Consider the following 14,254-nt stretch of genomic DNA (forward strand, 5'->3'; position numbering starts at 1 on the left):
GATTCCAGCTGGACTCTTCTGCAACCTCTGCTTCGACTTCGGGCCACTGGAACTGGACCCAACAGGAACAGACAAACACTGCTACAATGAAGAAGACTCTTCTACAACTTTGTTTCCATGTCTCCTGCCAGCTTTGCAACATTTCCCTGGCTGTGTATCCTCAGAAGACTGCAATTCTTCAGCCTGCACAAGAAGAAGGAGGAATCTCCTTTGGAGTGAAGGAGTCACACCCCCCGCAACCGTAGGCACCTACCACAAGCGGCGACCGGCTGCGTGGATCCCGCATCATGGGTGGTGGTCTGGAGAGATCCTCATGGTCCTCTCTGCCAGCCATCCAACTTTGGTGGAAGTTAGCCTTTGCCTTCCCATACAGGACAGTACCCCCGTGCACCACGTCTTTTGCAGCTACCAAGGCTTGTTAGCATCTCCTCCAAGGGATCTTCAGGCAACGTGTAGCTCCAGCCCTCAACACTCCATCCTGCAATGCACAGCCTCCTGCGTGGTTCTCCTGTGGCGTGGGATCCTCTTTTGTAGTGCTGCGTGGGCTTCTTCTGAGACTCCTGTGTCCCCCATCCTGTGGGACTCCTGTGGGTGCTGCCTCTGCTCCTGTGGACTCTCTGCGATGCTGAGGGTCCCCTGTGACTCTCCCCCCTCCTGGGCTGAGTCCTCCTGTGTCTTGCTGGTCCCTGGCAGAACCTCTTTCCCACTAACCGCCAGTTTGCCTTTGCCAAGGTTTGTTGGTGGAAATCCTGCACAGACACACGTCTGCAATCTTCCATTCAGCGTGGGACATCTTCTGTATCAATCTTCTCCAGCTCCAGGGCTGCAGTGCTGCCCTGTTCTTCAGTACCGTCAACCAACTCCTGCATCCACAGTTGGGTGGGTATTAGCTCCTACTCCGCCTGGACTCCACTGTGACTCTTGGACTTGGTCCCCTCTCTCCACAGGTCTTCTTTCTTCAGGAATTTACCACTGGTTTTCTTGCAGTCTTCTCTGGTTGTCTTTTTCTTCTTTTCCTCCTTTTAGGTGGTTTGGGAAAAATCCAGTGTTTTACTCCTGCATTCCTGGTCGCTGAGGTGTAGTGTGTTACTTATCTCTGTGGTTTTCTAGTACTTCCAAGCTCCCTTCTAGACAGTTTATTTACCTAGGTAGGGGTACCTTATTTACATTCTACTTTTTTAGTATATGGTTTGTGCTCCCACTAGGGTCACTATTGGTTATTGCTATTTGCACTGTTTTTTAACCTTTTCTATGTCTGCTTTTGATTATTAGTGTATATATATTTAGTGTATTACTTACCTCCTAAGGGTGGGTTACCTGTCTAGTATTTTGTGGTGATTTGTTCCAAAAATAAAGTACCTTTATTTATGGACAACTTACTGTTTTCTTTCATGTATGTAAGTGCTGTGTGACTACAGTGGTATTGCATAAGCTTTGGATGTCTCCTAGAGAATTCTTGGCTGCTCATCCACAGCTACATCTAGAAAGCCTGGCTTCTAGACACTGCCTACACTTTACTAAGAGGAGATACCAGGACTTGGTATAATGTGCGAGTATCATAGATACCCACCACACTCCAGGCCAGCTTCCTACAGTAACTGTTAGAAAAATCTAATGTTGGGCAGGAAAAACAGCTGCCCAGCCCCTTTGGTTGATTTGCCAACTCACAATTGGTTTGTAAACGGTCCACCTGATATACAAATATTTCAAAACCTATTACACAGATTGACATCAACCACAAAAGGGTATTTGCTGCATAAAGTTCTATCTACTCTCCAGGTTTTGTGTTTTTAGCATATTTTTCTGTTGCGGACAGAAAACATTATTTTGGGTGTTGTGAAAATGTACTTTCAGATCACCCCAAATAACTTTGCCCCACCTTGACCAATCTGCACACACTCTGATACCAAGTATCAGAGCTGCACATGCGAACCACATGGCAGATTTTGTGGACAAGGACCCTTTACTTTTGTTATTGGTTAAAGTAAGAACATACTGCATGCAACATCAGTCAAGTGTCAAGTATACTGGAGTGCTACCAAGGACTTCCCCAGACACCAACAAGGACTACTTGTGGATTTCTGTGTGTAGTGGTCTCAATTAGGTAAAACACAAGCAGATCACGCTGTTTAACCTTGGTGCAGTAAGCAACAATGGGGCCATCTGTATTTGCAGCAAAGTTGTTCAGGGACTTACGCTCAGTGGCACCTCTGGGTTATTGCAAACCAGGCAGGGATCACTCTCCAAGAAGTAGCCATCAAACTCCACCAAACCTGAAAGGGTGCTGTAGACAGAATTAATATGAGTTATAATAAGGCTGGGGATTTGAACTTGACAAGCACAAACAGTTCTCAGAGCATTCTAGTTCTACAAGTACATGAGTATTCTGCCCCGGTAGCCACAGAAATGGGTTACCCAGAGCCTTAAAGTTGACAATGCTTGAATAACACATGATGGTACACTCTACAGGCTTAGTTAAATACAGTCTCTAGAACCATACACTAAAAAGCATTTTAGTGACTCTTGTACTCCACGTTGTGCACAGCCGACACTGCACATTTCAAACACAGCTGCAGCTATGCACCCAACATCCGTTATACATCTGTACACACATCAGTTTCCTTTTTTGAGGTACTTGAAATAAGTGACACAGATCACTATGAGACTAGCTGTAGGTGGTTTGCTGGTACCAGGAGACAGCTTAGGACTTGGGAGTACAAGAATCACATTAAATGTTACAATCATTATCCAAGGACCAGCTTTCACAAATCTCCAACAAATAGTAAAAATTACTAAGCAGTTAAGAAAATGTAAGAAGGGGAGATAGCTAAGTACTATGTAAACGTGTTTCCAAAAATATTCTTTCTAATCGCAAAATGACTACTAGCAACAGGGCAAAAGTGTTTGTCCGTAAATGCTATGTGGTTTACTGAACAAAGCTGTATTAAAATATAGTATAATATAAAGTTGAGCAAAATTAGCCTTACTTTGTTGTAGGTTAAATGGATCCCATCTGGAGATCTAACACCAGATAGTTTATGGCAACATGAAACACAGGAGATTTCCGTTGTGAGCATTTGTTGAAGATTTTACCTGAATTGCTTCCTTCAAAGGTGACAAAAAAGATGAACAAAAGATCTGAAGAGCAAATATTCTGTCAAAATACCTCAATATCTATTTTCTGATTGATAAGAAGTCTTCTGGGATTATTTGGATTAAACAAACATTTTGGTCTTGGGTGGGACCCTGACAGTGTGTGTGGTGGGATTTAGGTTTTTACTATTTTTAAGACTCCCTTGTGGGAAAAACAGAGTGACAGTTTCCAACGTACTACATTATATATTTGAAGAATGTTGTCCACCGAGATGTGTAGTCTTACATATCTGATACCCGAAAAGGAGCCAACAGAACCTATCTTACTGTGAATTGACTACTACCCAAAAGAAGGTCCTAGAGAAAGGAGTAGGTTTTGTCCTAAAAGAGTAGATAAATAAAAAAGCAACATTTCAGAATTTTTCAGAAAGATGAGATTTAAAGTTTTTAGCTAACGGAGATGAGCCTAGGGAAGAGGTACATGGTACAGACCTCTGTAACAAGTCTACCTTTCTACCCCTTGCTCAACGGATTCCATGTGAAGTTAATGCCTTTGAACAGGCACACACGGCATGAAATCACTACAAACTGACCAACATGACAGGTACCACAATTTTACTAGAGTAGAAAGAGAAGCACTGCAACAATTTAGGTCAGACACAGATATAACTATCAAGCCAGCAGATAAAGTCAGTGCTACTGTCATCTGGAACACCACCAACTACAACACAATGTTTAAGACTATTGGGGATACTAGGGATTGCGAGAGACTCCACAGAGACCCCACCCACAAGATCCAAAAAGAAATCCGAAAGAAGTAGACACTGGTCACATGAATGGTTGGTTCACAGAAAACGAAGCCAACTTTTTGATCCAGAGTAATCCAAAGGTCCCGCATTTTTACACAATGCAGAAAATACACGAAGGGACGACCTCTACACCTGGTTGTTATATACAGGGAGTGCAGAATTATTAGGCAAATTAGTATTTTGACCACATCATCCTCTTTATGCCTGTTGTCTTACTCCAAGCTGTATAGGCTCGAAAGCCTACTACCAATTAAGCATATTAGGTGATGTGCATCTCTGTAATGAGAAGGGGTGTGGTCTAATGACATCAACACCCTATATCAGGTGTGCATAATTATTAGGCAACTTCCTTTCCTTTGGCAAAATGGGTCAAAAGAAGGACTTGACAGGCTCAGAAAAGTCAAAAATAGTGAGATATCTTGCAGAGGGATGCAGCACTCTTAAAATTGCAAAGCTTCTGAAGCGTGATCATCGAACAATCAAGCGTTTCATTCAAAATAGTCAACAGGGTCGCAAGAAGCGTGTGGAAAAACCAAGGCGCAAAATAACTGCCCATGAACTGAGAAAAGCGTGCAGCTGCCACGATGCCACTTGCCACCAGTTTGGCCATATTTCAGAGCTGCAACATCACTGGAGTGCCCAAAAGCACAAGGTGTGCAATACTCAGAGACATGGCCAAGGTAAGAAAGGCTGAAAGACGACCACCACTGAACAAGACACACAAGCTGAAACGTCAAGACTGGGCCAAGAAATATCTCAAGACTGATTTTTCAAAGGTTTTATGGACTGATGAAATGAGAGTGAGTCTTGATGGGCCAGATGGATGGGCCCGTGGCTGGATTGGTAAAGGGCAGAGAGCTCCAGTCCGACTCAGACGCCAGCAAGGTGGAGGTGGACTACTGGTTTGGGCTGGTATCATCAAAGATGAGCTTGTGGGGTCTTTTCGGGTTGAGGATGGAGTCAAGCTCAACTCCCAGTCCTACTGCCAGTTCCTGGAAGACACCTTCTTCAAGCAGTGGTACAGGAAGAAGTCTGCATCCTTCAAGAAAAACATGATTTTCATGCAGGGCAATGCTCCATCACACGCGTCCAAGTACTCCACAGCGTGGCTGGCAAGAAAGGGTATAAAAGAAGGAAATCTAATGACATGGCCTCCTTGTTCACCTGATCTGAACCCCATTGAGAACCTGTGGTCCATCATCAAATGTGAGATTTACAAGGAGGGAAAACAGTACACCTCTCTGAACAGTGGCTGGGAGGCTGTGGTTGCTGCTGCACGCAATGTTGATGGTGAACAGATCAAAACACTGACAGAATCCATGGAAGGCAGGCTTTTGAGTGTCCTTGCAAAGAAAGGTGGCTATATTGGTCACTGATTTGTTTTTGTTTTGTTTTTGAATGTCAGAAATGTATATTTGTGAATGTTGAGATGTTATATTGGTTTCACTGGTAATAATAAATAATTGAAATGGGTATATATTTGTTTTTTGTTAAGTTGCCTAATAATTATGCACAGTAATAGTCACCTGCACACACAGATATCCCCCTAACATAGCTAAAACTAAAAACAAACTAAAAACTACTTCCAAAAATATTCAGCTTTGATATTAATGAGTTTTTTGGGTTCATTGAGAACATGGTTGTTGTTCAATAATAAAATTAATCCTCAAAAATACAACTTGCCTAATAATTCTGCACTCCCTGTAGTGTCAGGATAGGACCATTTTGGAACCACTCGTAATTTTGCAACCACCGTGTACATCATGTGAAGAATTAAATCTGATACACGCTATCATTTGATTGGAATTCTGAAATACTCCTTTTTTAGGATTTATAGACTAATATTCCACAAAAAGAGACTTTGAGGGTTACAGAGGATTTGATCAATGGGATGAAGTGGTATTACCCAGCGCCCCATGAGTTTATCCCGTCTCTAGCTAGGAAAACACTAAGAATTGTTTTAAATATAATAGCACTCAATACAGATCCATGGCACATCGATGGGGAGTACATCTGCCCCTAGTCTGGCTTGGATATATGTCCTTAGGTTCGAGGAGAAGGAATAGTTTCTTACCTGTAACTCCAGTTCTCTTGTAGGGGTATTTCCATGATATTCATAACCTGTGAACATTCCCCGCCCGTCTGCGGGGACCCCGGAGCACTTTTTCCAATATAACTTCTTAAGTGTCAATGTTCTCCTTACTTCAGAAAGGCCTGCCTAGTCACTTAATGTTTATATGCAGCCTAGGGGAAAGGCTTCAGTGTCCAACATTCTTTATCCAGTCTATCTTTAAAAAGGCCAAATTTGAGATATCTGCATTTAAATGCCTGAATGAAAGGCAAATGTTGCAGAAAAATTCCTTCACAAACCTTTTATATATTGTAAAACACTGATGAGGAAGTGCAGGGCAATGTAGCCCATAGGCTGCCATAGTAATGAAGAAAAAGGTGACTGTGCCTTTAAGAGCAGCCAGTCCTCCAGTATCCCATCATGCCTAGAGAGAGGCAGTTACCTCAGTTATTTTTGCAGGAAGTCCTATCTGAGAATTATGAGTAACTTGAGTTAGTAATCTGTCTACTCCACTGGGGAGGCGGTAGGGCAGCTTATGATTATCATGGAAACACCCCTACGAAAGAACTGCAGTTACAGGTAAGAAACTATTCCTTCTCTAGTAAGGGATTTCCATGTATAGTCATAAGCTGTGAATAGAATAGGAAGCTCATCCCAAAAACCGCAGAGGAGTGGACAGGACACTCATGAAATACATTTTCAAGCAAAGAGGTTCCTGAGAGAAGCCTGTCCTACTTGAGCATCTGCCCTGGCATCAGAGTCAAGACAATGATGCTTTGTAAAGGTGTGAACAGACCTCCAAGTCGCAGCTCTACAAATGTCTGCTAAGGGAACATTCCTCATTAAAGCAGTTGCTGCCGACTTGCCTCTGGTAGAATGCGCTTTTGGTCTGCGAGCTAGTGTCTTGTTAGCTAGTTGGTGGCAAGATAGAATACAGGAGACAATCCATCTTGATAGTGTCTGTTTGGAGGAGACTAGCCAGACCGGTACGAACCGGACTATAATTAACGAACAATTGTGAAGATCTTCGAAGAGAATTGGTCTTATCTAAGTAAAATTTTAACACCCTCTTTACATCTAGAGAATGGAGAGCTCTCTCTGCTGGAGTAGATGGGTTTTGAAAGAAAGTTGGTAAGGAAATCGACTGGTTGACGTGAAAATCAGATATAACCTTGGGTAGGAATTTAGTATGTGTACGAAGTACTACCTTGGAGGAGTGAAATACTATGTAAGGTTCGTGGGTACAGAGGGCCTGAATCTCGTTAACCCTTCGTGTTGATGTGATTGCCACAAGGAAAGCAGTTTTCCAAGTTAGATGTTGGAGAGATGCCTTGTGAATGGGCTCAGATGGAGTTTGCATGAGCCTCGAAAGGACCACATTATGTTCCCATGGTGGGGAAGGACGCCTAACTGGAGGAAAGACCTTCTTTAACCCCTCTAGGAAATCTTTGATGACTGGCATCCTAAAGAAAGAGGTTTGCAAAGGACTTTCGCTGTATGTAGTCAAAGCTGCCAAATGGATCTTTATGGAAGGGAGTTGCAGACCAGACTGAGCCAAATGTAACAAGTGTGGAAGAATGACATCTTCCTGGTAAGATGTAGGGTCTATCCCCTTAGAAGAACACCAGATGCAGAATCTCTTCCATCTGAAGGAATATGCTTTACTGGTAGATGGCCGCTTCGCCTCCTTTAGGATTTCCATACAATCCTGTGGAAGATTTAGGTGTCCGTACTGGACTAACTCAGGAGCCATGCTGCCAAATTCAAGGAGAAGAGATTGGGGTGTCTCACCTGCCCTCCGAACTTCGTCAGGAGGTCCGGTCTGTATGGTAGACTGAGATGTGGACGGAGTCACCGGTAAAGGTCTGGGAACCACCACTGTCTCGGCCAGTCTGGTGCAATGAGGATCAATGTGGCTGAAGTCATTGAGAGTTTGAGGAGGACTGCTGGGATCAGTGGAATTGGTGAAAAGGCGTAGAGAAATTTGTTGGACCAGTCTATCCAGAGCATTCCCCAGCGATTCTGGGTGGTAAAACCTGGGGACAAAGGCGCAGCATTTTCTGTTTTCCTCTGTGGCGAAGAGGTCGATAGAAGGTGTGCCCCACCAACGGAAGATATCTTGGACGACATCTTCGTTGAGCACCCACTCGTGGTTCTCTTCGAGAACTCTATTGAGGGCATCCGCTTGTACATTCTGAGCCCCTGGAAGGTGGGTCGCCACTATGTTCAACTTCCTGGCTAGGAGCCAGTGCCATATTGTCTGGGACTCTTGAGACAAGACTATGGATCTGGTGCCCCCCTGCTTGTTCAGATAGTACATGGTGGTATATTGTCCGTCTGTACAAGCAAGTTGTCAGTGGTGAATGACGGGAGAAAGGCCTTGAGAGCTAGGTGCACCGCACAGAGCTCACGGAGATTGATGTGGTATGAAGACTCCTTGGGAGACCAGAGACCTTGTGCTTGTAGGTGACCCATATTAGCTCCCCATCCGAGGAGAGAAGCATCTGTCACAATAGTCTGTGCTGGAGACTGTGGACGAAAAGGTATCCCCTTTAGGAGATTGTCTGGAGAACACCACCAAGCGAGAGATCTGGTTGCATGGGTGGACAGACGAATCCGATTTTCCCAGTTCCCTGATAGTTGACTCCATTGGTCCTCCAGACACTCCTGAAGAGGTCGCATGTGGAGGCGAGCGTTGGGTGTCAGAAAGATGCAGGAGGCCATGGAGCTGAGAAGGGAAGAGACTGTGCGCACTGTTAGGTGACGCATAGTTTGGAGTGCCTGACACTTCTGGAGAATGGATAAGCGTTGTTCCTCCGTAGGACACACTTTTGCCTGTAGTGTGTCTATGGTAGCTCCTAAATAGTGTAACTTCTGGACAGGAAGTGTCATCGACTTTTGAAAATTGACATGAAGGCCTAGCCGATAGAGGAGGTCGCAGGTCCACTGGAAATGGAGTTGGGCTTCTGCCCGGGTGGATGCTTTGATTAGCCAGTCGTCCAGGTATGGACAGATGTAGATCCGATATCTTTGGAGATGTGCTGCCACCACAGCCATGCATTTGGAATAGGTTCTGGGTGCTGACTTGAGACCGAATAGTAGGACGGTGTATTGGAAGTGATCTTGACCCACCACAAACCTCAGGCATGTCCGATGCTTTTTCACGATAGGGATGTGAAAGTAAGCATCGTGAAGGTCTACAGAACAAAGCCAGTACCCTTGTTGAATCTGAGGGTATATCTGGTGTAAGGATAGCATCCTAAACTTTTCCTTTCGGACCAATTTGTTGGCAGTTTTGAGATCTAGAATGGGTCTAAACTCTCTTGTCCTTCTTTGGGATGAGAAAATACTAGGGAGTAAATGCCCTTCTCCCGCTGGTTGAGGGGAATGGTTTCCACTGCTTTCTTTTCTAGGAGGACGGAAACCTCCACATTTAGAAGGCCGAGATGAGAAGTGGTGGATTTCGGCGGAATGTTTGTGGGCAGAGTGGAAAACCTGAGACAATATCCATTCTGTACAATGTTTAAGATCCCAAGCGTCTGTTGTAATTTTTTGCCACTCTGCCAAACAATTGGTGATACTTCCCCCCCACCTTAGTGGGTAACGAAGTTGGGGGAAGATTTTCAGGGTTCTGAGGCTGAAGGTTGTTGAGAACCCCGATTGGACTGCTGGGTCGAACGCCATTTCTGTGTTTTTCACTGAGGTTGGTAAGATCATTGATATTGTTGGTGAGATCGTGCAGGGACCCAATGAGGGGTTTGAACCCTCTGAGTGGGATAGCAACGCTGGAAAGGTCGGAAGGGCTTTCTTTGCTCTTTGGGTTTTTCAAGACCGACTGCCTTTAAAGTGTCCACCTCAGCCTTCATCCTTGCCATCTCATCATCGGCATGGGAGCCGAATAGAGTGGAGCCTGAAAATGGCAGACTCAGAATACGCTGCTGAGCATCCGGTTTCAGTGAAGTAAGCCTCAGCCATGAATGTCTCCGTAGTGTCAATCCGTGGCAATATGTATGCGCGGAGAGCAATGAAGAATCCACAGCTGCACTGATGATCTGATTCGAGACCATAGCACCCTCTTGGACTATTCTACATAAAATCCTCCCTATGATCTCTCGGAAGATGCTCTGCAAACTGGAGAAGGGAATCCCACAAGGAGCTGTCATATCTGCCCAAAAGGGCTGTTGCACTTGCCGTCTTCATGGAGGTTGCGGCCGAACTACAGACTTTGCAGCCTGTTGAATCTACCTTCTTACTCTCTTTGTCCGGAGGAGAGGTGGAAGACGGAGATGTTGCATGGGATTTGCGAGCAGCCAGTCTGACCACCGAATCAGGAGGAGGGTCAGAAAGTAGAAACAAAGGGTCTTGCTCTGGAGGACGATACCTTTTCTGTAGTCTGGTGGGAGCAGGTTTGGTTGTGGCCGGCCTAAGGAAGACTTCCATAGCAGGCTCTAAAAGGCCAGGTACCAGAGGTAGAAAAGGTCTGGTAGCTACACGCTGTTGGAGAGTCTTTAATATAATCAAAGTAGTAGGTGTAGGGGTAGCCATCGGAATGTTAAGTTTTGTCGCACCTCTGACCAGAACTTCATGATATGTGTTGATGATAACCACGGGTGAAGACCGAGGTGGAGGTGTATCCGATAAAGTAGGGGAGTAATCTCTTGTAGAAGACGACGAACCTCTCTGATGGTCACGTGATATTCATCTATGGCTAGATCTACTGTGAGAGTGTTGTGACCTTGAAAGGCCTGATGACTGATGGCCATGTCGAGACCAATGGTGCGATGTAGAGCGCCAGCTAGGAGCTGGGACACCGATAGGATCTTGAGGCACTGGAAGTGGTGCCAGAAGAATCAGGTCAGACTGCTGCAATGGTGTTGCTGGAGGAGAGGCCTGAGGAGAAGGCAACAAAGAAATAGGCAATATGGAAGGAGAATGGTGCGATTCCGATGACTATAATCCTTCTCTGCCTCCTCGGCGTCGATAGCCTCCCCGACGGCGATTTTCTCCGACGTCTTGATGTCGACTTTGAGCGGGACCTCGACGTCGAAACACGCGGTCTGCATTTTCGTCTCGACGTCGATTCCAATGACGTCGATCTGCTTCTCGATGTCGAGTCTTCGCCATCGTGCAGTGTCGACGTCAAACGGCAAAGCTTATGCGACGTCGAGCCAGACTTCAACGTCGAGCATGTTGGTGCCGTACCTCCTCTCAACGTCGATCTCCTTGACGTTGCCCTCCTTGACAGCGATCTCCTCGACCGGGACCTAAAGCGGTTTCTGGTAGAAGAACGCCTCTCAGACCTCCCACGACCACTGGAGGCTGAGGTAAGGGCCCTGGTGGAAGACTGACCTTCCCCTCGCTCAGAGATCCCACTGGTTTCCTGGCGTCGTCTCTCATCTTTCCCTTGAAGGCGAATCTTCTCCCTGTCACGCAGGGTGCGCCTGGAAAATGTCTTACAGATGCTACAGGAGGCAGGTATATGAGAAGACAGCAGGCAGCTGATGCAGACCTCATGGGGGTCTGTTTTGGCCTTTTTCCTGCTACATTTTGGTTATTTGTCAAATACAGAAGGCATTTTTGTGGTAAAAAAAGCCATAAGCCCAGTCAGAAAATGACAAAAATGTAGAGAGAAACTCAAAAGACGTCAAAGGTAGCAGTTATTTTCGAAATTTAAGCTGTATTTTTTAAGAAAAAACCTAAATAGGTCGAGCTCAATGCTCCAGGGTCCTGTCAACAGGAGCCGGAACAAAAGAACTGAGGTAACTGCCTCTCTCTAGGCATGATGGGATACTGGAGGACTGGCTGCTCTTAAAGGCAAAGTCACCTTTTTCTTCATTACTAGGGCAGCCTATGGGCTACATTGCCCTGCACTTCCTCATCAGTGTTTTACGATATATAAAAGGTTTGTGAAGTAATTTTCTTTTTTTTTTTAGATTCCATGTTTTATACGTTTCAAAAGTTCATAGTGCAATTTGTGGAGCTGTACTGCATACGGGTACTTAACAGCGACTTACAGGACCAGTCTTCTGGAGTTAGGGTAAGCATGGGGCAAGGTCCAAGGCAGCACCAATAGGTCTCTTCGGGAGGCACTGGGGTGTCCCGGTTCAGAAGTACTTTTCAGCTCAGGTACCCCAATGTTATCCTACGGGAAGGAAACAGATACTGCATTCGGGCACTTGGCTACAACTTACAGGACTGTTCTTCTAGACTTGACAGTTGATTTGAATGGAAAAATTGTTCTGTGACAGAGGTTGCAAGTAGATACTGGTGGCCTAATCTGGATGAACCCGCAGGGGGACTCAGTCCTTTAGATAGCTGGGCATATAGGGACACTGCTGTCCTACTGTAACTCGGGCTGGGGGGGCTCAGCTGCAGTGGTGATTTCTCCATTGGAGTTGCATTGTGGGAGGCACTCGCGGTTAGTGGTAGCCAGGGAAAACAGGCTGCAGGCGTGGACAGGGGGGTACAGCTCTGGAAGGTCTCAGGACCCTATGGGCACTGTTGGTCCACTTCTCCTCAGGCTGTAGGGCATGGGTGCAGTGGTGCTTTCAGGCATTGGGTCACAATGTTTAGAGGCTCTCACGGTTCCTTCTTTTCTGCAGAGGCAGGCTGCAGGCGGGGACAAGGGAGTGTGGGGAGGGAGGCAGAAGAGGGCAGTTTAGGGAGGGGGCAGTCTGGCTAAACCCAAGATGAAGCTCAGCTCTTAAGGGTCTCTGTGCCACAGAGGCACTGTCGGTTCACAGCAACTCTGGCTCAAAGTCTTGTGTGCAGTGAGGCTTTGTTCAGCAGGGTGGCTCTGGCAGAGGCTCCCGTTTGGTCCATTTGGTGCGTGTAAACATGTAGGGAGGCAGCACTTCTGCTCCAAAGAAGATGTTGCTGGCTAGTTGAAGTCGTGGGTCACTCCTCCACAGCTTTTGGAGGTGACACCACTTCCTTGATGAGCTGGGTTCGTGCAATTGTGGGGGACAGAAGACAGGCTGGCAGGGTTGGTGCCAAGTCAGTTGCTGCTCCTCAGTTCTTGCATCATAGGCCCTTTGTTCTTTTTTCGCCAGGCAGAAGAACCTGCTTTCCTGGTGCTAGGGGCTTAACTAAATACTAGACTTAGGGGTGTTATGGGGACTGCAGGGTAGTAGCCAATGGGCTACTTACCCCTGGGACAAGCTACACCCCCTATAAGTGGCCCTGTCCCAGAGTTCCTAATTCTGCAATCATCAGGATGGTGGTATTTTCCTACAGTGGTGCACATCAGCCAGCTCACTTTAGGGGTGTGTCTGACCTGGGTTTACTCCACGCCTCCTGGCTCACTGAATTTTCTGCCTATCCTGATGCAAAATAGGCCTGAGGGCAGAGGGTGGCACCCTGTAGGTCTGGGGGATGCTGAGGTCACATATCAAAGATGGAAGGGACATTGAAGTCCCTGGCCTTGGTATGCTAAATCACTAGCCACCCTGCTGGGGGAGATGTGAATACTTTTCTCCAGAGTAGGAATTGTTTCTGGCCTAAGAGTGAGGGCTCTCACTTGCAGGGGGGTCAAAAACCTGTTGGTAGTGGCAGGCTGTATTGTAACAGTCAGCCAGCTCACTAGAGGACTAGTATATTTCTGGGGGTACCTCTAAGGTACCCCCCGGGTGCAAGCATTAATACATCCATCACTGGACTCAGTGTGGGTTTATTAACATGAGATGTTTGATACCAAACACCATATGTTTCAGTGAAGCCATTATGTAGCTCGAAAACTAATTTTGACCAGTGCCCAGGCCATACCTTAAGACAGTGGTTCCCAGTGCACCGTCAAAACTAGCCAGGGGCGCCGCACACAGTTTGGGAGCCAATGCTGTAGCCGAGTCCATGCCCTGCATTCCTTTCTTCTATTTATATCTTGTCTTTACTCTTTTGCTCTTACTGCCATCTTCTTTTTTCTCTTTCCCATTCTTATCTTACCCGCTTTCATGGCCCCCTCTGCCATTATGCTTCTTGTTATCTCCTTTCTCTCACTTTCGTCGTAATGACTTCTCATGGCCAATGTTTTCATTTTTGTTTACCCCCTTTCTTCTCTGTTCTCCATTTCACTCTTGTGCTCTTCTCCTCATTTCTTATGGTCCCCCTTTCTTTCGTCTCAGTAGCCCATTTCTCTCTTCTCTTTCTGCACTCTCCATGTCTGCTGTACATTTTTATCTCTCCTCCACCTTCAACACGAACAGGCAACTTCAGTCTCTGGCATTCAGCCTTTCACTGCGTCTCTGAGTTTCCCTTTCTCAACTGCTTCGGAGAACAACACTAT

At 46.0% G+C, this 14,254-nt stretch overlaps 1 protein-coding gene across 17 annotated transcripts in view; it reads right to left on the reverse strand.

Moving 5' to 3' along the window:
• Positions 1-14,254, reverse strand: part of UBR4 (ubiquitin protein ligase E3 component n-recognin 4) — a 1,862,787-nt gene that overhangs the window by 382,673 nt on the left and 1,465,860 nt on the right. For all 17 annotated transcript variants that reach the window (XM_069240131.1, XM_069240143.1, XM_069240141.1 and 14 more), the window contains one exon: positions 2,197-2,284. In XM_069240131.1, coding sequence (XP_069096232.1) covers positions 2,197-2,284 — 88 coding nt within the window. The remainder of the gene's footprint in view (positions 1-2,196; positions 2,285-14,254) is intronic.

The sequence above is a fragment of the Pleurodeles waltl genome, chromosome 6 (assembly GCF_031143425.1).
Source record: "Pleurodeles waltl isolate 20211129_DDA chromosome 6, aPleWal1.hap1.20221129, whole genome shotgun sequence".
Lineage (NCBI taxonomy): Eukaryota > Metazoa > Chordata > Amphibia > Caudata > Salamandridae > Pleurodeles > Pleurodeles waltl.